At 49.4% G+C, this 22,773-nt stretch overlaps 1 protein-coding gene across 3 annotated transcripts in view; it reads right to left on the bottom strand.

The window, feature by feature from the left end:
* CGNL1 (cingulin like 1) overlaps positions 1 to 22,773 on the bottom strand; it is a 601,175-nt gene that overhangs the window by 349,160 nt on the left and 229,242 nt on the right. For all 3 annotated transcript variants that reach the window (XM_078684907.1, XM_078684910.1, XM_078684908.1), the window contains exon 8: positions 17,772 to 17,984. In XM_078684907.1, coding sequence (XP_078541033.1) covers positions 17,772 to 17,984 — 213 coding nt within the window. The remainder of the gene's footprint in view (positions 1 to 17,771; positions 17,985 to 22,773) is intronic.

Below are 22,773 nucleotides of genomic sequence, written 5' to 3'. Positions count from 1 at the left end.
CTTTGCTACAGGCGTGTTGCTCACTACACAAAGCCTTTAGTCTTTCTTTCCAGCTTCAGTTGTGAGTTTCATCTCTCCAGAGTGTTTCCTTGATCTGTTTGAACACATTTGAGGGTTTTATTGAATTCAGATTTTTCCCCATAAGGAGCTGAAGTTTTCTTCAGTCTGCTCTCTATGCCCTTCCTACTGTCGTCATTTTGGGAGTAGAAGGTGGCAATTAGAAGCAGCAGGACCTATCTTGGAATCGACAAAATGATGCCAAATATATCCAAGGATCTGCAATAGACAACATTTGGTTCATGTGCGATGTAACTTTTTTATGTGATGTAATTCTAATGTGTGGGTTGGTAATGCTTTAATTCTTAAGTTGAACTGATTTATACCTCGAAAACTAAAGTGTACTGATGTTAGGAGTACGTTTGTAGATCTAATGTTTAATCAAATATAATATTGCATATCACTTAAACTTAAAGAATTGAATTGCAGAATAGTTGTGAGTGCAAATAGTGAGGCGGCATGTTCCACAGTATGGCTGCTTCCACCAAATAGGTTATCAAGTCTCATTCTGCAGTGGACGTAATCACTAGGTTCCCGTGGTGTAGGGAAATAAGCAGGCTAGGGGTATATTTCCCGAATAAGGCTGCCAGAAATGATTCAAAATCCAGGAATGTGGACTGAAACATTATTTTTCTGAACAGCAGCCAATGTAGAGCTCAGGGTGACTGTCGATCACATTTACACAAGAATATATATTTTAGGCATTTCCCGATATCTGTACCTAGAAAAACAAACACTGTAGTATGGCCTTCATAAGGTCATTTTGCTCTTAATCTGTAGCATGACCATATCTGTACAGATTAAAATTCTAATGAATTAGAGTGCACTCTAAATAACTTACAACCATAAGAAATGGGAATACTTAAAACATCAATAGCTTTTAGCGTACAGAATGAAGTGAGGATTTTTCATAGAGTTATTGGACTACTGTGTATATTATATTCTGAATTGGTGCAAATGTTGATCAATATAAAAACAAACCCAATTATTTCAGTTAGACAATAAGTGATATTGTTCTTAGGGCCATGTAATATACAAAGTTAGAGTACTATACCTTGTCCCCCCAAAGCACTATCCAAGGCAGAAGTGGTGTCTTGAGAATAAACATTCATGCATTCCATAAACAGACATGGCGTCTATTCCTCCAAGATTATGTATGCATCTTTGTGACAAGCTCAAAAGCTGCAATTTGTACTTAAGTAGGGAAATGTACAAACAAATCAATCCACGACCTGATTTTTCTCAATGTTAGTTCTTCTCTTACTTTGATACCACTGAATCTACCATACATTTCCTTTTTAGGTCTCGGCCTAGCGTACACTACGCAGCAGTGTTGCGCAGCCGAGATTCAATGTTTACAGTATTGGGGGCTTAAACCCGCCCCTCTTCTCCATTGGAGGAGAGGGGCGTCACTCCATTTCAGCCCCGTCTTTTTGGGCTAGAGGGGTGTGTTTTTGCTCTTCTTTCTCTCCCTGACGTCATTGGGAGAGAGCACGCCCCTCATCACGCTGCCTGCATGTGCCAGTCGGCCCTCTGATTGGTGTTCCTTATTAACCAATCAGAGGGCCGACTTGGGCGTGCAGGCAGCGTGTACCATCCTTTTTGACCTGTTAACTTGCCCTGGTGAAAGGTTAAATAGTAGAAGGAAAACTGTACATTTCTTACAAGTGTATGGAAGCAGAATTTCCAAATGTAATGTGTGTGGCTGTTAAAAATAATTTGGTGATTCACGGTGGAAAGAAGTTTAACGGTCGCCACTAAAAATATTTCGCGGAAGAAACCTTGTGAAGTATAGTAGCAGATTACTGGTGCCATAGTGCACGCCATGAATGGTCAATAAGTGTTTATTATAAACTGACATGGTTTTATACAAAACAACAATGTGCACATTATCAAGAAACAACACTACCATGCTACATCGAACTCGCTTGGAAGGAAGTCGTTGCTGGATAAAGATATACCCTTGAGAGGGTTGAGCACGCTGGCGTGCCCTGCCTGGAGACACGCTGCTCTTATCGCGGCTGCTAACCTGCTGCAAGCAGACCGTGGCGCGGGGGTGGGCAGAGCTGATGACCCGAGCTAAACAAACACTCCTAGGGCTCTCCCTGCCGCGGCTGTATGACGCTCGTCTGAGCCCGCCCACACTCACCGGCCCAGGGCACGGCGGCTGCTGATTGGCTGTCAAGAGGCGGGCTATGCTGCAAGGTGTGCTATGGAGCAGCGAGGTACGCAGCCACAAATGTCAGCGGACGGCAGTGCTGAAGGGTCGTAAAAAGTGCATCTGTATAGTTCGCAACCCAGATTGAAGCAGCTGCAGCTTGCTTAGGGTTTGCACGGAATCCCTTGGTTCCAGAAGCTGCACACCTGGAAGAAGCGCACCCGGCTTGGAGAGGCTGCACACCCTCTGCCGCTACACCCGACACGGACATGCCAACGGAGGTGGCTCCCGCCAGCCAGGGGCATCCATTCCCCGAATTCCGTTCCTCGCCGGCGGTGCGGGTGCTGCAACAGGGTCCAGACTACCTGCGGCGGCAGATGGAGGGAGGCGGCGACGGCCGGGTGAGCGCCGTGAAGCGGCTGGTGGCGGACCGGCTCAAGTAAGTGAAGAGCCTGCAGGCGGCGGCGGGGGGCACCGGGGGCGGCACGCTCAGCTCGGCCTCGGGGAGCAGCAGTGAGGGGTGCTCGGCACAGAACGGGGCCCGAGAAGCGCAGCACGAGAGCCTGGAGCCCGGCAGCACGGGAGAGGGCACCATCCCCCGGCGCAGCAGCTCCAAGCAGCAGACCCGACCCCCTGCTCATCTACCGCCAGAAACCCAAGGGCGAGGGTGGCAAGGACCCCTCCTGGGGCGGCTTCATGCGGAGGCTCTTCCAGGGCTCTGGGAAGCTGCCGAGTCCTCCGGTGAGTGCTCGCTTTTCTTGCCTATTTTCCCTGATTGTGCCAGTGTCCTTGCCCCCCCCTCGCTGGTTGTACTTGCTCTCCTGCCCCCCCTTGTTGCTTGTGCTTGCTCTCCTGCCCCCTTCGCTTGTTGTACTTGCTCTCCTGCCCCCCCTTGTTGGTTGTGCTTGCTCTTCTGCCCCCCCTCGTTGATTGTGCTTGCTCTCTTGCCCCCCGCTGGTTGTGCTTGCTTTCCTGCCCCCCCTCGCTTGTTGTGCTTGCTCTCCTGCCCCCCCTCGCTGGTTGTGCTTGCTCTCCTGCCCCCCCCTCGCTGGTTGTGCTTGCTCTCCTGCCGCCCCCCCTCGCTGGTTGTGCTTGCTCTCCTGCCCCCCCTCACTTGTTGTACTTGCTTTCCTGCCCCCCCCCACGCTTGTTGTGCTTGCTCTCCTGCCCCCCCTCGTTGGTTGTGCTTGCTCTCCTGCCCCCCCTCGTTGGTTGTGCTTGCTCTCCTGCCCCCCCTCGTTGGTTGTGCTTGCTCTCCTGCCCCCCCTCGTTGGTTGTGCTTGCTCTCCTGCCCCCCCTCGTTGGTTGTACTTGCTCTCCTGCCACCCCTCGCTGGTTGTGCTTGCTCTCCTGCCCCCCACACCTTGCTGGTTGTGCTTGCTCTCCTGCCGCCCCCCTCGCTGGTTGTGCTTGCTCTCCTGCCCCCCCTCGCTGGTTGTGCTTGCTCTCCTGCCCCCCCTCGCTGGTTGTGCTTGCTCTCCTGCCCCCCCGCTTGTTGTGCTTGCTCTCCTTCCCCCCCCTCGCTTGTTGTGCTTGCTCTCCTGCCCTCGCTTGTTGTGCTTGCTCTCCTGCCCCCCCTCGCTTGTTGTGCTTGCTCTCCTGCCCCACCCTCGCTTGTTGTGCTTGCTCTCCTGCCCCCCCTCGTTGGTTGTGCTTGCTCTCCTGCCCCCCCTCGTTGGTTGTGCTTGCTCTCCTGCCCCCCACCCCTTGCTGGTTGTGCTTGCTCTCCTGCCCCCCCTGGCTTTTTGTGCTTGCTCTCCTGCCCCCCCCCTCGTTGGTTGTGCTTGCTCTCCTGCCCCCCCCTCGTTGATTGTGCTTGCTCTCCTGCCCCCCGCCCCGCTGGTTGTGCTTGCTCTCCTGCCCCCCTCTCGCTGGTTGTGCTTGCTCTCCTGCCCCCCACTCACTTGTGCTTGCTCTCCTGCCCCCCACTCGCTTGTTGTGCTTGCTCTCCTGCCAACCCTCATTGGTTGTGCTTGCTCTCCTGCCCCCCCCCTAGTTGGTTGTGCTTGCTGTCCTGCCCCCTCGTTCGTTGTGCTTGGTCTCCTGCCCTGCTATTGGCATTGTAAATGACAATGCCATTTATTTATGTTTTAAAAACAAAAACATAAATAAAATAATGTCATGAGCAATGCCAATAGCTCTAACCTTAAGAATGCAGAGACCATTGCATTGTAAATGCTTGTTTATGATTATTTCAGTATTTCTGTTTATGTCAAGTACTTTGACATCTCTTTGCTACTGCTACGGTGATACACTTCTAGTTTTATAGCTTAACAATCATGAGCTTTTTAGGTCGAGCCTACTAAGCAGTTCATGCACTGTCTGTTTTGAGGCATACCTTGGATTACCAACAACAAAGAGGAACTTAGAGCCCACCCATTGCTTACCGTTGGTTGACTTTCCTTGTCCTGCTCATTTGCCTGCTTCTTATTTCTGCCCCAGCTTGTCAATCGTTGTTGCCCCTCCCACGGAGCATTGCCTTTGGCTGGTACCTTGGCTTCCAGTGCTTGTTTTACAAGCATACTTTTTTATTTTGTGTTGAGCACTCTGAGTGCTTATGGTCTTAAGCTGTTTACTTCGTGGACATGTCTGTCCCTTTATTGCACTATGCTGCCCATTCCCCTTCCTGTTTTACTCACTCATGTGCTCCCTCTTGTCTCGCTCTACCTTGTCCCTCTGTGTTGCATATCCATACCCTCGCATTGCTTTACAGACCCTCCCACTGTGTTGCTTTCAGGGCATATCCCCCCCCACTCTCCTCACGTTACTTGTGCGTTTTTCAACACACTCAACCCCCTTTTTTGCTTCTGGCCCATTTGTTGCTTGTGTTCCCTGCCTCACTGTTACTGGTTTCAGGCATTCCTTCTACTCTCCCCCTACCAGCGACAGGTACTCCTCAATGGGAACTTGAGGAGGAAACAGAGGCTGCCAATAATGCCTTAAGACAATAACCTCAGGAAACAAGGCACCCACGGAGTACGGCAAACGGCATAAGGAACCCCATTTTATGTCAAAGCTTTAAACAGTAGATCTACAAAACGATCAATGGCTAAAGGTAATTTGCATTATATCCACAGCCCTCTATTTTGAGGTGCACACAAGATGCCGGTGAGGCCCCCTTTAGCTCAATACTGTGGATTCTCGGAGACCAAGATAAACCAATTCTCCCATTCATTTTCAAGCTCTGACGAATTTACATTTTTTTTAGGTACGCTGAACAAAACAGTTATCAGGAAATGATACAAAAGATTGAAACTCCAGCAGCACTCCTTAAAGTCACATGTAAGTTATACACCGTAATAATCACAATCCCTGGGACCTATAATAAATGTTCCAATACTCAAAAGTGGACAAGACACAACAACATTAGTCATAATTAGATATCCAGACAAGGCATATTTCTTGCTGTTCAGTAGTCTTTATTCATGCTGTGTAAAAAAGTTTCTTTAAAATGTTCCCAGCACACGGTAGCCGAGACGTGTTTTGTCTTATTCTAAGACTTTCAAGGCATAAGCATCCAAGACAATCCAATCAGTGCTGAAAAACGATCGTAGTCAAATCTTGCAACCAGGTGTGTAGGGTAGCCAGAGTCCGGAGATAAATAAACCAGCCCGACTCAAGCTGAAATCGTCGTCAGCAAAATCCCAATGTCCGGGAGTAGATCGGGAGGGATAAAAATAGACCTTGGTGCTGCAGGTGGATAGCTCGTGGGCCTAAATGTTCAAAAAACATTCCTTATCAAGATCTCCTTACTCAAAGATGCATATAGCAGGTTTTGTACTTCAAATATGTAAATCACGTACCCAATGAAAAAAATCACAACGTGTCCTTGAATGACAGAGAACACAGCTATTGTCATGAACGCCTCAACAATTTTCTCAACAGACTGCCAGTATTCGTCTGATGAGTCTACTACCCATAGGTTGCAGAGCTCACGTGTGTGATCCGTTGATGCATGGGGTCAAAGTATGAGTTCATCATACCAGCAAGTTATGCAATATGTTTCCTGTCAGTCAGATACCTTTATTTATTATTATTATTATTTTTTTTTTTTTAGAAGTTTGGTACTGCACCAGAATGCTGTCTTTTGATCACATCAGAGCCATGTCAGGCTATTTAATCAAAATATAATTGGCTATCCACAATGATTGATGATTCATTTTAAAGGAGAAAAACAGATAGCCTTGTTAGAAAGGTTGTAAGTGGTGAGGGCAATAGTCAGGAGAGGTTGGTTGGAAGGTAGGTGTGCCATCCAGAGCTAGCGGTGTGTGGTTTTTTATACTTAATTATATATCAGACATCAGTTTTCAGCATCTGGTCCCCCTATGCATGCTGATAAAACTGGAGGCCTTACGCAGTAACAAACACAAGCTATTTGAAGTGCCTAGTTTGCCACAGCCCTGTCGCCTACACGCAGCTGATCCCTTGTTGGACTGGACTTTTGCAACTCCCACCCTCAGGAGAAAGGAAATTTCAGTCTGTGGGGTGTCCTGGCAGTCCTACTAAAACAAGAAACCCTCCATCACCTCACCCCTGATGAAGTCCCATGTTGGGGGAAGAAAAGCGTTGGCTGGGCTGAAATCTTTGATGAACATTTGTGGAGAAAAGATGGAAGAATAAAGGATTGAAAAGGTTTGTGTCTGGAATGACCATTTTCAACTTCAGATGAACTGAATATGGACAAAAAAATTGTGAATCTTTGATACTTAAAGTATAAATGAAAGGGCTGTGCGCTCCCTGATTTATATAGTGAATTTGGATGGACTACGAGGGTTTTTACAGGCAGTAGCACTCCAGGAATTTACCACCCATAGTATTTAAATCTCTGGTAATCCAGTGCATTGCGGCCATTACTGTCTAAAGCTCAGATTTTTTCACTTTCCTGAACAGCAGATAGCTTGATGAACCTCAGTCTGGCTGCTTATTTCTAAAGTTCCTGGAGAAACTATACTAGAACTGTCTTCCTGATAGACGAACATAAAATGAAAAATGCGTCCTTATGGGGTATTTTGGGAGCAGGAACAGGGAACGCATGGATTATCATGCAATCTGAGGAAGTGGTTCATGAAATTATTATGGAAAGACTGAAATGTGATTAGTAGAGGCTGGACCGAAAGTGGTGAGGCAGATGTGCAGAAGGCGGTTGCAGCACATATGCGTTTAGCAGCCGATATCAGAGATGATAATGAGCACATTGCGGAAAGTAACATCTTGCAAAACTAACGAGTGCGAGCCACAAATTGGCTACAAAATAAATGAAGGAGTCCGCTAACAGCAGACACATCTGGGAGAACAGTGGTTTCTAAAATGGTAGAGGTTTCAGATTGGCACTACGTTGCCATCAATATATCAGCTTCGAGGTGTCTGAAAGATTATGCCCTACAGTAGTCATTGACTACTGGTGGAGAGCAGATCACTTTTGCACTTTCTTCGATGTGAAATGAAAGAAAAAAAAAAAAGTTTTCAACTCAAGGCAATGTCTTGCAGCACGACAAGCTACCCGACCGCAATCAAGGGCTGTCCGTTTGTTTAAATAATATGCAGCCAAACTTCATACAAAATTATGGATACAAATACAATATTTGTATCCTGGAGAGTTTTACAAGGCTCTCCAAAACCTGTGACGCGGTCTCCTCTGATAAATGTGGCGTGTTCTGCTGTTCAGTTCATTAAGTATATCCAATATCAAGCAGAATTCACACTACTCAAAACCTAATTGTAAATATGCTACTTCATCATCAAAAATTCGTAACAAAGGATTAGTTTGTTTTACATCGCCTATGGAATGTGTACTTTCAGTAGGCGATTATACTGTCCGTGCTAAATTGTTTTCTTCACACCACTGTGTAACCTAATCTTTAATCACTGTAAAGTAAAAAATAAAAAAAAATAAACGAGAAAAACACCTCTAAGGCAAAAAGTGCCCTTTCAAAATGAACAACAAACAGAAAGAGGTCCACGACTGCAACAGGAACGGGTTTATCTGGTTTAACTGGAGTAAATTTTGGAAAACGTTGCAGTTTTGTGTAGATTAAACTCTCCCTGTCAAGACCAGTAGGGTAGTCAGCAGACAACGTACCTCCTGCACTCTGCCCAAGGATGTTATGGGCAACAGTGAAGAGCTGACCTTCAAAAAGAAAATGACGCTTGTATGCATTTTTGCCCTTGTTGCATTTAATAGCCTGATGAGGGCTGTCTTGGTGGCAGCACTGAGACAGCCCTCATCGCGGTTACCAACATTCGAGCCCTACTCAACCAAGGAGAGACTGTGGCTCTGATCTTCTTAAATCTCTCTCTCCCACCACACACTCATCACAAGGCTGCACAACATGGGCATTCAAGGAGCAGCTCTTAGATGGATCGCCTCTTTCCTCACCAGGAGAATGCAAAAAGCCCATCCTTCCCCTTTTACCTCCAAAAGAAATACTCTGTGGAGTACTCCAAGGATCCATGCTCAACCCCACTCTCAAACACTTGTGTGATACCCCTGACCAGCATCGCTAAAACCCACGGCCTCATCATATCCTATGACTAAGACACACAACTCGTCCTCTCCCTCTCCAAAGACACCGCCAGCACCAAGACCAACTTCCACAACTGCATGACAGATGTCTCTAACCGAATGAAGGACAATTGCTTGAAGCTCAACTTGGACAAACGAGAGGTAATGATTTTCAGAATAAGAAGCTCCCCATGGGACATATCTGACGGAGCATCTGAACCAATCAAACATTCACACCCAGTCAACAGATCTGGGTTTAAATCCATCACCGTTCTTTAGCCCACTCTGCCACCCCAGTTCAGACATGGCCATATGCAAATCAGTCTGACCCTGTGCCTCATGGGAACAGTCCAGCCCGAACTGGCAAGCCATGTCTTCCCTGGACTGGAAACAAGCTTCCGAGGACCGGTTTCTAGCATTCCAGCCGTCTTCAGCCCGGCTTGCTTGAATCCAGTGGCAAAGTGAGCAAGGGACTCACGTCTGAGCATACCCTGCCACACTTATGGTGGCCAAAGCGGTACAAAAGGGAGTGGTGATGGACGGAGCATCTGAGCCAATCAAACACTCGCACCCAGTCAAAAGATCTGGGTTTGATCCATCACCGTTCTGTAGCCCACTCTGCCACTCCAGTTCAGACATGGCTAAATGCAAATCAGTCTGACCCTGTGCCTCATGGGAACAGTCCAGCCCGAACTGGCAAGCCATGTCTTCCCTGGACCGGAAACAAGCTTCCGAGGACCGGTTTCCGTCATTCCAGCCGTCTTCAGCCCAGCTTGCTTGAATCCAGTGGCAAAGTGAGCAAGGGACTCACGTCTGAGCATACCCTGCCACACTTATGGTGGCCAAAGCTGTACAAAAGGGAGTGGTGATGGACGGAGCATCTAAGCCAATCAAACACTCACACCCAGTCAAAAGATCTGGGTTTGATCCATCACCGTTCTTTAGCCAGATCTTTTGACTGGGTGTGAGTGTTTGATTGGTTCAGATGCTCCGTCCATCACCACCCCCTTTTGTACTACCATGGCTGAGAGGCACTTGGTGAAGACCCTTGGTGCAGATTTTAGTCCGAATGCCAGGGCAGTGAACTGGTAGTGTGCTTTGTCAATGGCAAATCTCAGTAGATATTTGTGCTGCCTCTTCATGGGAATGTGTAGGTAGGCATCTTTTAGGTCAATGGTGGACATAAAGTCTCTGTCCCTTATCTGTGGAATGACTTCTTGTAGAGATGTCATTTAGAATTTTTGTGTTTTTATGTATTGGTTTATGAACCGTAGGTCCAGGATGGGTCTTAATGTTTCATCCACCTTTGGTACGAGGAAGTAGTTTGAGTACACTCCTTTGTTTCTTTCTTTGAATGGTACAGCTTCTATGGCCCCTTTGTGGAGGAGTGCTTGTGCTTCCTCTATGAGTAACGCTAGTTCATTTGCTGAGCGCGCTTTTCTTTTTGGTTTCCTGTTTGGTGGTTTATTTTCCAGTTCTATGCAGTATCCGAACTGTATGATGTTCAGTATCCATTGGTCTGTTGTTATTTTCTTCCATTCCTGTAAGAAGTGTTTTAGTCTGCCTCCTACTGGTGTTACATGTTCGTTGATCTTTAGTCTGTGTAACCCTTTTTTGTTGACTTTGTTGTGCCCCTCCCATAGAGGTGTCGTGTGGGTGGGCACGCTTGGTGGTGTGGAGTCACTTTGAGGTGGGTTGCTGGCCCCCTCTTCTTGTTTGCCCTTGTCCATTAGCCCTCCTGCAAAAGGACTGTCCCGAGGCTGGTATTGCCAGGTTTGTTTTTGCTGGCCCTGCTGTGCTTTGTCACCCTGGTAGCTCTGCTGGAATGTCTGATGTAACGTTCCCGGCTGGTTTCCCACTTTTCTGTTTGGTCTCCGTGTCGGGGTACCTCTTCTCATTCCTCTGAATTGCAAGGCCCCCATGGATCTTGCAGTTTCATTTTCTTTTTTGAGTCTGGCGAGTTTCTCATCCACTGGGTTTCTCCATTGAAGGGGGTGTTCAGAATGTTATTCTGTACTTCCGGCTTGAAGCCTGAGATCCTCAGCCAGGCATGCCCGCTTTCTGTGACCCTGATCATCATGAGCCTGCTGGATGTGTCTGCCGCATCCAGGGCTGATTTTAGGCATGAGTTTGCTATATTCCACCAGGTGTGTTGCTCTCTGTTGGTATTGCTCAGGGAGGTGTTTGAGCAGCTGTCCGACCTTGTCCTAATGCTGGTACGTATGACTGTTGAGTAGGACATTAGAGTTGGCAATGCGCCAGTGTACTGCTGCATTCCTCTCAATTTTCCTTCCAGTGAGGTCTATCCTCTTACTTTCTTTGTCTGGTGGTGGGCCTGAGTTTGTGGGAATGTTGGCGCTTTTCCTGGCTGTTGCTGCAATGATTGAGTCAGCCGTGACAGATCCCTGGAAGTAGGGAGGATCTTTAGAGGAGTGTTTGTATTTCTTCTCTGTCCTAGGTGTGACAGACCTGCAGCTTGCTGGTTCCTCGATTGCCTCCCTCCCCATGTCCAGTACACTTGATAGCATGGGGAGGAATTGACTCCTGGTTTGAGTGGTTAGCAGGGTCTCTAAGAGGAAGCAGGGTTTTGGTTTTTCTTCCTCCAGTTTCACTCCATAAGCTGTTGCCGCGTTCCTGATGACCATGTTGTAGATACCAATGTCATCCGGCGGCGAAGGCCTCGAAGGATACGTCTCCACGGCCTCTTCAGGGCTTTCGGCATCGAGGTCCTGCCAATCCAGGTCCTGCGCCACTGAGAATGCAGAGCCCAAACTTGTGTGCTGGTCTTCCTTGCCATAGTATAGGCCCTCTTCCTCTTGGTGTTCTTGGGGCTCGGGAGTTTTCGGCGGCTCTCCGGCGTCGAACTCCTCTCCATCCTAAGCTTCGACGATCGTCTTCGACGGGATGGTGAACCTTTTCATCCGCTCATCGAACTCTCTTTTCGTTTGCAGGATGTTATCCATTTCGGCCTCGAGCCTTCTCTTTTTCCTTTCCATCGCAGCGGCCTGTTCCCTGTCGAGTGATTCGGACGATCTCTTCGGCGTAGACATCGAAGTAGCCTTCGGGTCCTTTTATTTTGGCGTCTAGCGCGTCTTTTCGGGGTGACGTGCTACGACAACCTAGGCTTTTCTTGTGTTTTCGCTATCTGGGAGTCCTTTTCTTAGGATCCGCTGGGCTGTTTGTCCTTGGATGTAGCTGCGGCCGTCGAGATTTTCGGCGCCAGTGCTCCTTTCGTGGACTTAGACTCTGTTTTTCGAGAGTCTGACTCTGGCTTTCCAGAGTCTGTCGGGGATTTAAGGGTCGACGTCTCTCCTATCTCTTTTGATGTTTTCTCTACGACCGTCTAGTCATCTGCTTTCTCGGCGATGTTGTCCTCTTCATCACTGGAGAGGCCTAAGTCCCGAAGCGACGGAGGTTGACCTTAGCCTTGCATATTTTAGTTGGCTCTCCTCTGTCTCTCTCTAACCCTGATAGTCTTCGGGGTGAAGACGGAGCAGGCATTGCAATCATTGCCCTCGTTGTCGACCGGCAGGCAGAGGTTGCAAACCAGGTGCTGGTCCTTCTGCGCGTACTAGTGGTGGCAATTGCGGCAGAATTTGAATTTAGTTTTTTCCATTCCTGTGCTCAGGGGACCCCTGTGTGAGCATTCTCCGTTGGACGTCGAAGTCTTCGATGTTCTCCTCCTTCTTCGTCGTCCCGGCTCAGTGGTCTTGTTTCTGGATGTATTCTCCAATCTTTTTTGGTAGATTTCAGCCTTTTCCTTCTTTTCTCCAAACACTCTGGAACCTCTCGGTGATGATCCAGACCCAACTGCGGAAAAAGTAATCTGAAGATGGTGCCCAAAGGTGGGAGCTTCCGCAGGAAGCGTGCAGACTTCACAGGAAGGACACCAAAAGGTGGGAAGTCGACGCCCACCTGGGCTACGGAAAAAAAAAAGAGAGAAAAGACAACGATTCCGGACCCAACCACTAGACCGCGGAATAATGCACAGCATAGTGAATCCAGAAAGATTAACGGTGCAAAACATAACACAGGCAAGACATTCCCTACAGCTGGCTGTAAATGAGCTCCCAACAGCACCAACTAAAGCCATAAGCAATCACAACAGAACACATTAGTTATAACCAGGTGCAAACATCCAGTAGACTTCAGAGGCAGCACATATTTTGGCACCCTAATGAGCTCACAAGAGCACCCCACTCTAAATACCACTCCAGTTCCATACAGAACACAATTAACTCCCACCTAAAAACCCACATCTAGAATGATTTATGGAACAATTCTGTATTATTTTCAGTTAAATGAATGAACAAATACACACGGCTACAAGCATAGGCTGACAGAAGATGAGTGAAAACAAGATAGGCCCAACCCACTCACATATTCCAATGGGGTTGTATCTGTGTCTAATAGTGAGCAAGAAGAAAATAAACTAACCCGAGCTTCCCTGTGGTCACCACCTCATTCTCACCCCGCGTTTAGAGTAATAAACTGACCTTTAATCTATACCCCAACCCAGCATTTTGCGTCCAAGGCCTTGTTTCTCCAAGCTGCAGGTCAAACGTTACTCACCACCTGCTTTTCCAGAGCCCTGAACCCATACTGATATGGAATGCAGAACAGCGCTATTTGGGGCACGTGATTTTTCTGAATGATTTTATTTATTTATTACATTTGTAGAGCGCTAATCACCAATGCAGTTGACAAAAGGCTAAGCAAGTTTCCAAAGAGGTTCAAAAGCATTTTTTTTGTTTACTAAGGTCAATGAGCATCTACTCTAAATGTATTAGATCTTATATGAGGTACATCCGCATTCTATTGGAAGGAGTGTCTTCGGAGGTAGCCTCCACAGGAACAACGTGATCGGCATGCCTTTTGGGACCCTTGTTGAAAGGGCAGTTTATCAGCCATGCCACCCCCAATTTTAGGTATGCTGGCAGTCTGGACAGTGAGGATTTAAACATTGCTTCTACATCATCTAGCACTTCAGTCAAGTAGCGCTTGAGTTGCGGACAGTGTCACAGTAAGTACAAAAGAGCTGTAGCACCACATTTCCTCCAACATGCCATATCTCTTGTTTTATCCCACTTAAGAGTTTTCTCAGGCATTTGGTATCAGTATGTCATTCTTTTTGTGAGAGGTTCTCTGTGTGCCATGCTGCATGCGCCCACTCTACCCCTGTAGAGTATTTCGCTCCACTCTCTGTAGTCAGTAGCTTACCCAATTCATGTTTCCATCTCTTCTGTCCTGCTGTTTTAACGTGTTATTTTGGCCTTCAGTTTTCTGCTTTGTTCCTCCTAATGCAGAAAAGTTTGTTTAACCTCAAAAGAGTATACTCAGCCCTGTTCACATCTAGTGCCTCAAAATGGGCACACACCCCAGCTTATTTGCACCATAGTGGGTGGAAGCCTGTCATTTTATGATTTTATGTATCCTCTTCAAATGTCCAACATGTTTCACAGGGTCTAGGCAGTTTATCATGCTTATCTTTATTGTTCTTGGCCAACAATAAGATCGCAGAATCCCTAATATAGGCAGGCTTTTAAAGCATCCCATAGGGTGTTTATGTTGGTCCCTTCGAAGTTATTGGCTAGGGCCTTCACAAATTGGGTTTTGTTTTTGTTGGTGTATGGTCATCCTGCAATCTCCACAGCCCCGAAGCTGTTGTGTGTGGAGGTGTGCTCTCACCCAGCATACGATTTGTTTGTGCGTCACTAAGTAAAATTAATAATCTCTGCTATTTGAATTGTGAGCCCTATAGAGATCTGAGAGGCCATGTTCCCCAAGCCATTGTCTGCCCTCTTATGACAGCTCCACTCCTTGCCCCATTCTTTCTGCTAATCTATCTACTTTTCTGTCTAGAACTATACTAGGATCTTCGCCTTATTTAGATGTTGTATAATACTGGAAATCATTTTTTGAGAACTTTTTCCAGTCCTTTGTTAGGGTCTTAAATAGAAGCCACTGTAAATGAGTAGCTCCCATATGAAAGTAGGGTATCAAGGGCCCTACCCTTGATATTGTTAAGAATTAGTAAATAAAATAGTAGTCTCCCTTTCTACCAAGGGACAGAAGAGAAAATCTGTGGATGAAAAATTTTAAGTGTAGCCATGGCCAATCTTTCTGCCACAGGTGCGTCTCCTGTGGATAGTAGTTTCACTGCTGGAGGGCCACAAACCTGGGAGAAAAGCTTACCTCTTGGCTGGGGAATTCAGCTCTCTGACATCAAGACTAGTAATTTTTAGGGAGTTCAAATATTGAAAGTCAGCATGCTTGACCCCGTCACATCTATTTCCTTGGCATCAAGTCAAAAGGCAACCTTAAATCTGTGATTGTGCTGGGCGGGTGGTTTTCCCCATCTTCAACTCCAGAATTTAAATACTAATAAGTAAATGGAACACACTTAACGTCACCTACCCTACATATAGGATTTCTGCAGTGGCCGAAGCCAACCCTCTTTTGCGCACAGTAAGATTCCAACAGCTACTCAGCTAATGCAATTTTTCAATAACCACCCCACACCCTTGGCCCAGCCACTGGTACAACCCTCCCACTGGGTCACCTTCTACACCTGTGTCAAATGGGAGAGACTTAAGGCTGAAAGTCTGCTTTACATGGTAAGTCTATCACCTGTTCTTGAGTTGTAGCCGGGGAGCCCATACTTCAAAGCTGCTGCAGCACTGCCTGCCACTCCGTCTCCATCACACCCCCAAACATCGGGTTCAATTTGTTCCTCTTCTTCTGGACTCACCATCACTTGTAAGGATAAGCATGCCTGTAGCATTTGTGTGTTTTGAAAGGTTCTCGCGTTGAGAGTCCTCATGCGAGTCCTGTATGCCAAGGAGTCCACCATTGTCTGTAAAGGACCTAAACAGGTGTTGGGTGCCATCCCATGAAAATATTCTGGAAAATGTGTGCCCCCCCCCATCAATATTTGACCCCATTTCTCTCGTGAAAATTATTATTGGTCGGAACCCTTCTGAAGACTGGTATATGAAAAGTCTTGTATGTGGTGTTTGTTGTTGCCGTCTAACTGGACCGAGTTTGCAGCCTCAGCCACCATCATGATTGCCTCTTTGTCTTGCAAGTGATGAACACACTTTTGAATGTTCAAGGTGGAGTTCTGCTTGTGGGCACCCAGACCAACTTTATATGTGCAGTCTAGGCAGCTATGCTCCTCCTTGAGGTCGTATTAGATGTGTAGGAACAGTCTGTTCAAGTAGGTCTTGATATCTCCTCCTGTTGCATCTCATGAGACTCCCTGTATCCTTATGTCCTGACGCCTTGAGCGATTTTCGAGATCTTCCAGGTGCAAATCAACATGTTGATCCTTAGTGCTAAGAACTCTTGCTGGAGATCCTCAGATTCTCTCGGTCTCGTGTTCTGGCACTTTTCCAAAGTTTGTACTCTGTGGCTCAGCCCCATCACATGCTACTTGATGACTTGCAAATCCCTGGAAAAGTTATCCCGCAGCCAGGAGATGTTGTCCTAAGTTCCTCCATTTAACTCCTCCATGAAAGAGTGAGAGGAGGGGGTGTGAGACTGCACTGCCTTCAACACCTACTTTCAGAACTTAGGTCTATAGACAGAAAATGGGTAAAATCTTGAGACCAATTAAAAATAACAATTGATCTACCTAAGAAGTAAAGGAACATTTCCCTGAACCAAGATTTACCTTCATATGTTTTCTTTTGCTCTGTAATGTGCTTTTGCAGACTTGCTTCCTAAAACACCAGCCTAAATGTAAGGAGAACATTTTAGACGCCCTTCTCTTCCTCAGCACTATTTCCCACCTTAACCAAGCTGTACTGTCCTTTTGAGAAACAAACACAGACGGATAAATCAATGGTCTTCTAGGAAGGTAAGTGGTGACTGCTCAACACTGGCCACCACAGTAAGTGAGCCAAAGAAATTATTTTCCTGTGAACTAAAACTTCCTACAGGATTTCTACTGAAGACTCTGAAACGCAGACATGTGCTCGGTAATTCTGGGCTTGTGAGAGTATTGTAATCTCACTGAGATTGTGTTTTCAATTAACACCAAAACAGGTTCTCAATTCCGGTCATGAGCAAAGGACCAAGCATTGTTAATAAATGTTCTGCACACTCATTAATTAAATATCACACAGAAACCATGGCTATATTAGTAGACTGGGAAAATGATCAAATTGTGACTGCATAACATACTCGGGAATCTTTTATGCAGGAGTTCATTAACAAAATAATATGACAAGCTGTCATAGGCTGTCTTGGCTTTTTGGCTTCCTAAACACATGACTAAAGCCCAATAGTGTAGAATATAAATATAATTGTCACTTGGTACTCGCAAACGGATAAGCACTGGGGAAACGTGTATGCTTTCTGGAGAACAATATTTTTTCACCAATGAATCTTCCTGATCTTTTCTAGTAGCATTTCTAACTTTGCACAATTTGGTGGCACAGTGGACAAATGTATAAATTGTGGGGTTCTGTGTTTGACCTCATGGTCCGGTTTAAACCCTGGAAGGTCTACCTAGCCTTTCATCCTTCCAATGTCAATAAAATGACCACCACAGAGTTAACAATAAACCATTGCTATTCAGTGTCTAGATACCTTACTGAGTGTACATGAGCTTTACCAATACACATTATATTTTGATCAAATCAGCACTATGTGGTGGTAAGTGCTGGATGAAAATACTGAATTTCATGTGAGAGGACAGAACATACATATGCTTAATCTCTAGCCTATTGGACAGACTAGTACAGTACGAAACATTCCGCTTCCCCTCACTGCTTCAGATAGCCCCCATGAGTGAACGAAAAACAAGATGCACAAATGCACACTGTTCTTCCTGTAATTCGCCACCGCCTCCTCTATGCATTTGTGTTGTTCTTTGCTCTTTACAAATTTAAGCAACATAATGCTTCAGATCTGATTTCGTAGGATTTTAACACAAATAAAACTTGACTAACACTTAACTGACCTCTTCCTGAGTTCCCAACAGAATAGTCAGGACACAACAGTCCATGCAAGTGCCAATAGTTCGCATGTATTTCATTAACAGCTTACCTGCGCTGCTACTTCCAAACTATCCTTCAGTTTCTTCATTTCCTTTTCATAGTGCTCTTTGAGTTTATCAACTTCCTGGTCGTGGCTCGACACCTCTTCCTTCAGTGCTCCTTTCAAGGCCGTGAGCTCCCGCTCCCTTCTGTGTAACACCTCTTCTTGTTCCTCCTTCGCCTGCAGTGTCTCCTGGACGTCCTGCTTCATCTGCATCAGTTCCTGCAGACACCACACAGTGAACAAAGAAAGGTAAGTGATCCATGTCACAGTTTACTGGGCTGAACATTCCAGAGCAAGGGAACTGGGAGGGAGTTACAAAAGAGGGAGGTGACACTTAGCAGATGGACAACATTTTCTGTTCACAGAATATTCTCACATTCATAGCTGGAATCAACAACAGGTCTACAGTAAAAAGAAAAACATATCTACAACTCTAAAAGCTGCTTCGAAGCACAGAGCACCCAATGAGACAAGATGTGTGCCTCATGAAGGGAAGTTGTAATTCCCTAGCTATAGGTCCAGCCATCCAACATTCATCCATCAGGATTAAACAAAAGGTTCACCAGGATAGTTTTGCTGAAATTAAGAAGCTATAGTCTTATCGGTATTATAGTGACCATCCTGATGCATTTCGTTGGAAACCAGCTCTTAATGGTGGCCAAATTTACCTTGTGCGACATTGGTTCGGGGACAAAGGATTGTTGGATGTGTAAAAGATGCATTAAATAACACAGGATAGTATTGTCAACAAGCTCACCTTATCAAAATGTTAATTTTGTACTTTAATAATTTATAAATATAAATAAAGAAGCCAATAGCAAATGGACACATATTAAAGGTGCACGAGTACTGGTAGACCGAGCCTAACAAGGCCAAAGGCAAGATGTCCTAAGAAGATAAGCTTCAATAGACGCAATGGGAAACAAGTAGTTGATGAACTCTGCCTTCGCGCCTTCCTGGAGCCTAAGGGTTGCTCAGAAGATTTCCCATCCGGTGTCTTCAGCTCACATTCTGTTCTTCATCGCGCCACAGACTCAGATTTCATTTGTTGTAGGAAAAGAAAAATTCATGCTAAACCTATGCATTTGAAATCCAAAATGAATAATTACAAAATCACTATCCAATACAAGACTGAGATGTGTGAAGGTCAGACTTCTTTATGATGGTGTGACAGTGTTAGGACCACAAACACCTGAGCACGAGGCCCAGTATTCCTGGTCTCTGCTCCCTACACTGAACAAGGCTCCGAGATGTATCGTAGATGGGGCTGCTGACACAAGCACGGCAGGGATAGGACCTCTTGTCAAAGGAGGCTCGGCTGGGTTTGCTCCGGGCTCCCTTGGGTTCACATTCCACACAAGGGTTTGCATCACATGCACACTGGAAAGTGACAAAGTCTGGCTCTCAGCCGGCGCGGGTAAAGAATGCGAAATAGATCATCAAGCTGGAATGAAGCGCGCATCTTCCAAGCGCTCCCACCTCTGATGAGTCACTGTCAGCGGTTTGCAGTCACGGAAGACAAGGGGGATTTGGGGGGGCAGCCGACCAAGGGGAGGCTTGCACACCCGGGGAATTTTGGGGCAGAAGGGGGGGGGTTAGGTGAGCACTGTGGGCTCCCGTAGCTGGGCTGGTTGGGCTCCTTTGGGCTCTTTTGGGCGGGTTTTGGGCTGGCCACGATAAATACGGCCATTTTGTAGTGCCCGGCACCATTTCAGGTGCAGTGACACGGCAGCCGGGGGTGTTTTGTCCGGGAATTGTTGTGAATTGTTGTCATGCGTGTCGGCGGGTGTCAGGCGGCGTGAGTAGGAGCAGTGCGGATCGTCGGTGTTGCAGAACACGAGACTTTTGATACGGACGGAGGCGGCATGGTCGAGGATGGCGGAGCGGGACCCCCGCGTGGCCGAGGCGTTGCGGCTGTTGGGGGAGGCAGGCCGGCTTGACGTCTTGCGGCCGGATTTCCAGGTGAGGCCTCCGCCGCGGCGCGCTGCCAACGGCGCCGCGGCGGCCGTGTGGGCCTGCGAGCCGCCGCGGTCGCGACCGCGGCCGGCTCAGGTTGAGAGGGGAGGGGGCGGGGCCGGGGGCGGCGGCGCGAAGGCCGGGAAGCGGCGTGGAGCGGCGGTGCCGAGGAGGGCAGCGAGGAAGGGCGCACAGACGGCTGGCCAGCGAGGCGGGAGGCGGAAGGCCCTAGAGTTTGTGGGAGGACAGGCTCCGGTGGCGGAGGGGGTGGAGGGGGCGGCCACGGCGTGTGTCGAGGGGGTGGGAGACCGAGGGGGGGGAAGGGGAATCTGAGGTGCCGGCAGGGTCGACTGCTGGGGGGGCGGGGGGACGGGGGAGGAGAGTGCAGGGGGGGGACGACCCAGGGGGTGCAGGGAAGGGGGCAAGGGGGAGGGGGTGGGGGGGGCGGGGTCCCCTGAGTTAATTGAAGAAACTGAGGTTGAGGAGATGGGTGGGGGGGCGGACACGGACCTGGATTGGGGCTCTTCGGGGTCGGAGGGGGGTGGGGACGTGGGGGGCCAGGAGAGAGTGTCGTCCCCGGAGCGGGGGAGGGGGGGGGGCCTGGGTGCCATGGGGAGGGGGGGCGTGGAGAGCGGGTGGGGCGGGGGTGCGTGGGGGAGTGGGGGGGTGGGGGGGTCGGGGGAGGTAGGGTGGTATGGGGGAGATGGAGGGGTGGGGAGCGGAGGGGGAGTGTGGGGCGCGGTGGGGGGCTGGGAGGGGGGGCATGGACGGGGGGTGGGGCCCAGTTGGGGGTCAGCCGGGTGGGGTGGCCCGAGGGGCTGGGACGGAGGGCGGGGGTGGGGCATGGGAGGCGGAGGGGTTCCCTCGCGCCGCGGCGGTCACTCGGCGGGGTGGGGACAGGGGGCGCCGCTAGGGTGGGAGTGTGGGGGGGGTGCGTGGGGAGGGGATGGCGGGTTTTTTCACCCCGGTATGCTGGACTCCACCTTTTTTCCTTGGCAGGAGCTGCTTGCGAGGCGCTCGGGTGAGCAGCATGCGGCTCTACTCCACCGAGAGGATGGGCCGGCTGTCTGGTGCGGGCGGCCGCGCTCCAACGAGGGACCTGTCAATGGAACGTGGTAGCTGGCGGCGGGGGTCAGCCCCGCCGGCCCCCCCCGAAGGGTTGTTACGGCCGCCGGGGGCAGGGGAGTAGTTATGGACGCACAAACTGTTGAACCGGGCGTGAGTGGAGTGGAACGGCGTGGGAGTGTGGATTTGGGTGACTTGATGAGAGTGTGTCGGGAGAAAGCGGGCTTGAGCCGGGTGGACCCCCCATGGGGGGGTCGGGACTGTGTGGAAGTGGCGGATGAGGAGTCCGCGGAGGAAGGGGAGATTTGGGAGGACAGGGGGGAGAGTAATGTTGTTGGCAGTATTTTACAGGTGCCGGCGAGGCAGGAAGTGCCGAGAGTGACGGCCTCCTCAGCTCAACTGGTTAGGCGGCGGGATCCGGTTCGGACGCCGACCTTGACGCCAGGTAAGATGGGAGAAGGAGCGGGTAGTGGCAAGCGGCGATGTGTACAGGTCTCAGTTGGGACGGGGGGCGACGGGATGGAGGCTGGTGCGGGGACGGTACGTGCAGGACGCCGGAGTGGGCACGGATGGCGCGGTGGAGGGGGAGGCTGGCGCACGGCAGGGGGCGGACGCGGTCGCCGGGAAAGATGCTGCGAGTGGGAAGGAGAGCTGCGTGGTGCCGGTGCGTAAGTTACCATATATGGGTTTTACGAAGCCACTGGGAGCGCACCTGTCGTTGGCCACGAAAGAGAAGATATGGAAGGGGGAGTACATCGACATACTGAAGCTTCTCCACTGGGAGTTGACGTCTAAGGAGGGGTCGAAAGAAGAGGAGCAAGAGTTGGCCAGGCGTCCGAAAGTGCCGTTGACACTGGACAATTGTTCAGCGGCTTTCCTTATCTACGCAAGTGTGTACTGCGAGAAGTTTCCCGACCGTTCCGTGGTGCTCATGAAATACATGGATGTGGTGCGGAGGGCCCAGGTGACGTACGGCGGGTTCGCGTGGTCGCACTATGACGAGGAGTTTCGGGCGCGCGTGGCGGCGGACCCGGGGGCTTTGTGGGGGGAGCTGGACGTGGATTTGTATCAACAGACGATGGGCGGGGCCAAGTTCGGCCACACCATTTACACGGCCAGCGGTTTGCCAGTGGGACCGCCCCCCGTTTGCCGCGCGCCCCACCCGGGGGGTGGGGCGGGGAGAGTCCTCCGGTCAGGCCACGGTTGGGGCCTGTTGGGATTTCAATAAAGGGTCGTGCGGGCGGGAAACTTGCCGTTTTAGGCATGAGTGCTCGAATTGCGGGAAACGGCACCCGGCGCTGCGGTGCTGGGGGCTCGTTGGCCAGCCGGGCCAACAGCAGGGGCATGGAGGTCCCCAGGGAGGGGGAGGGGTACGAGGGGGGGGAGCAGGAGCTTTGGGAAAAGGCTCGTACGCCGGTTAGGCTGGAGAGGATGGAGCCCTGGTTGGCGGCGTATCCGCGGGCGGAGGACGCTGCAGTTCTGCGTCAGGGTTTTCGGGAGGGGTTCCGCCTGGGCTATGAGGGCCCCCGGATTGCCCGCTGGGCGGACAATCTGAAGTCGGTGAATGCGCACAAAGGTATCGTGCGGGAGAAGTTGTTTAAGGAGGTTAAGGAGGGGAGGATGGCGGGCCCGTTCACGGAGCCGCCGATGCCCGACTTGATCATCTCCCCCATTGGGGTGGTGCCCAAGAGGGAGGAGGGGCAGTTCCGGTTGATCCAACATCTGTCGTGGCCGGAGGGGGAGTCGGTGAACGCGTACATCTCGGCGGACTTGGCGTCAGTGACTTACTCGTCGGTGGACGTGGCGCGGAGGCTCGTCACGGCGGCAGGGAGGGGCGCATTGATGGCGAAATGCGATGTAAAGTCGGCCTTTCGGCTTCTCCCGGTCCACCCGTCAGATCACCAGCTGCTGGGGATTCAATTTGATGGGCTCATCTTTGTGGACAAGGCACTGCCGATGGGGTGTTCCATCTCGTGCTCGCTCTTTG

Source organism: Lissotriton helveticus, chromosome 3_2 (assembly GCF_964261635.1).
Source record: "Lissotriton helveticus chromosome 3_2, aLisHel1.1, whole genome shotgun sequence".
Taxonomy (NCBI): domain Eukaryota; kingdom Metazoa; phylum Chordata; class Amphibia; order Caudata; family Salamandridae; genus Lissotriton; species Lissotriton helveticus.
This window is presented reverse-complemented; position numbering and strand designations above follow the sequence as displayed.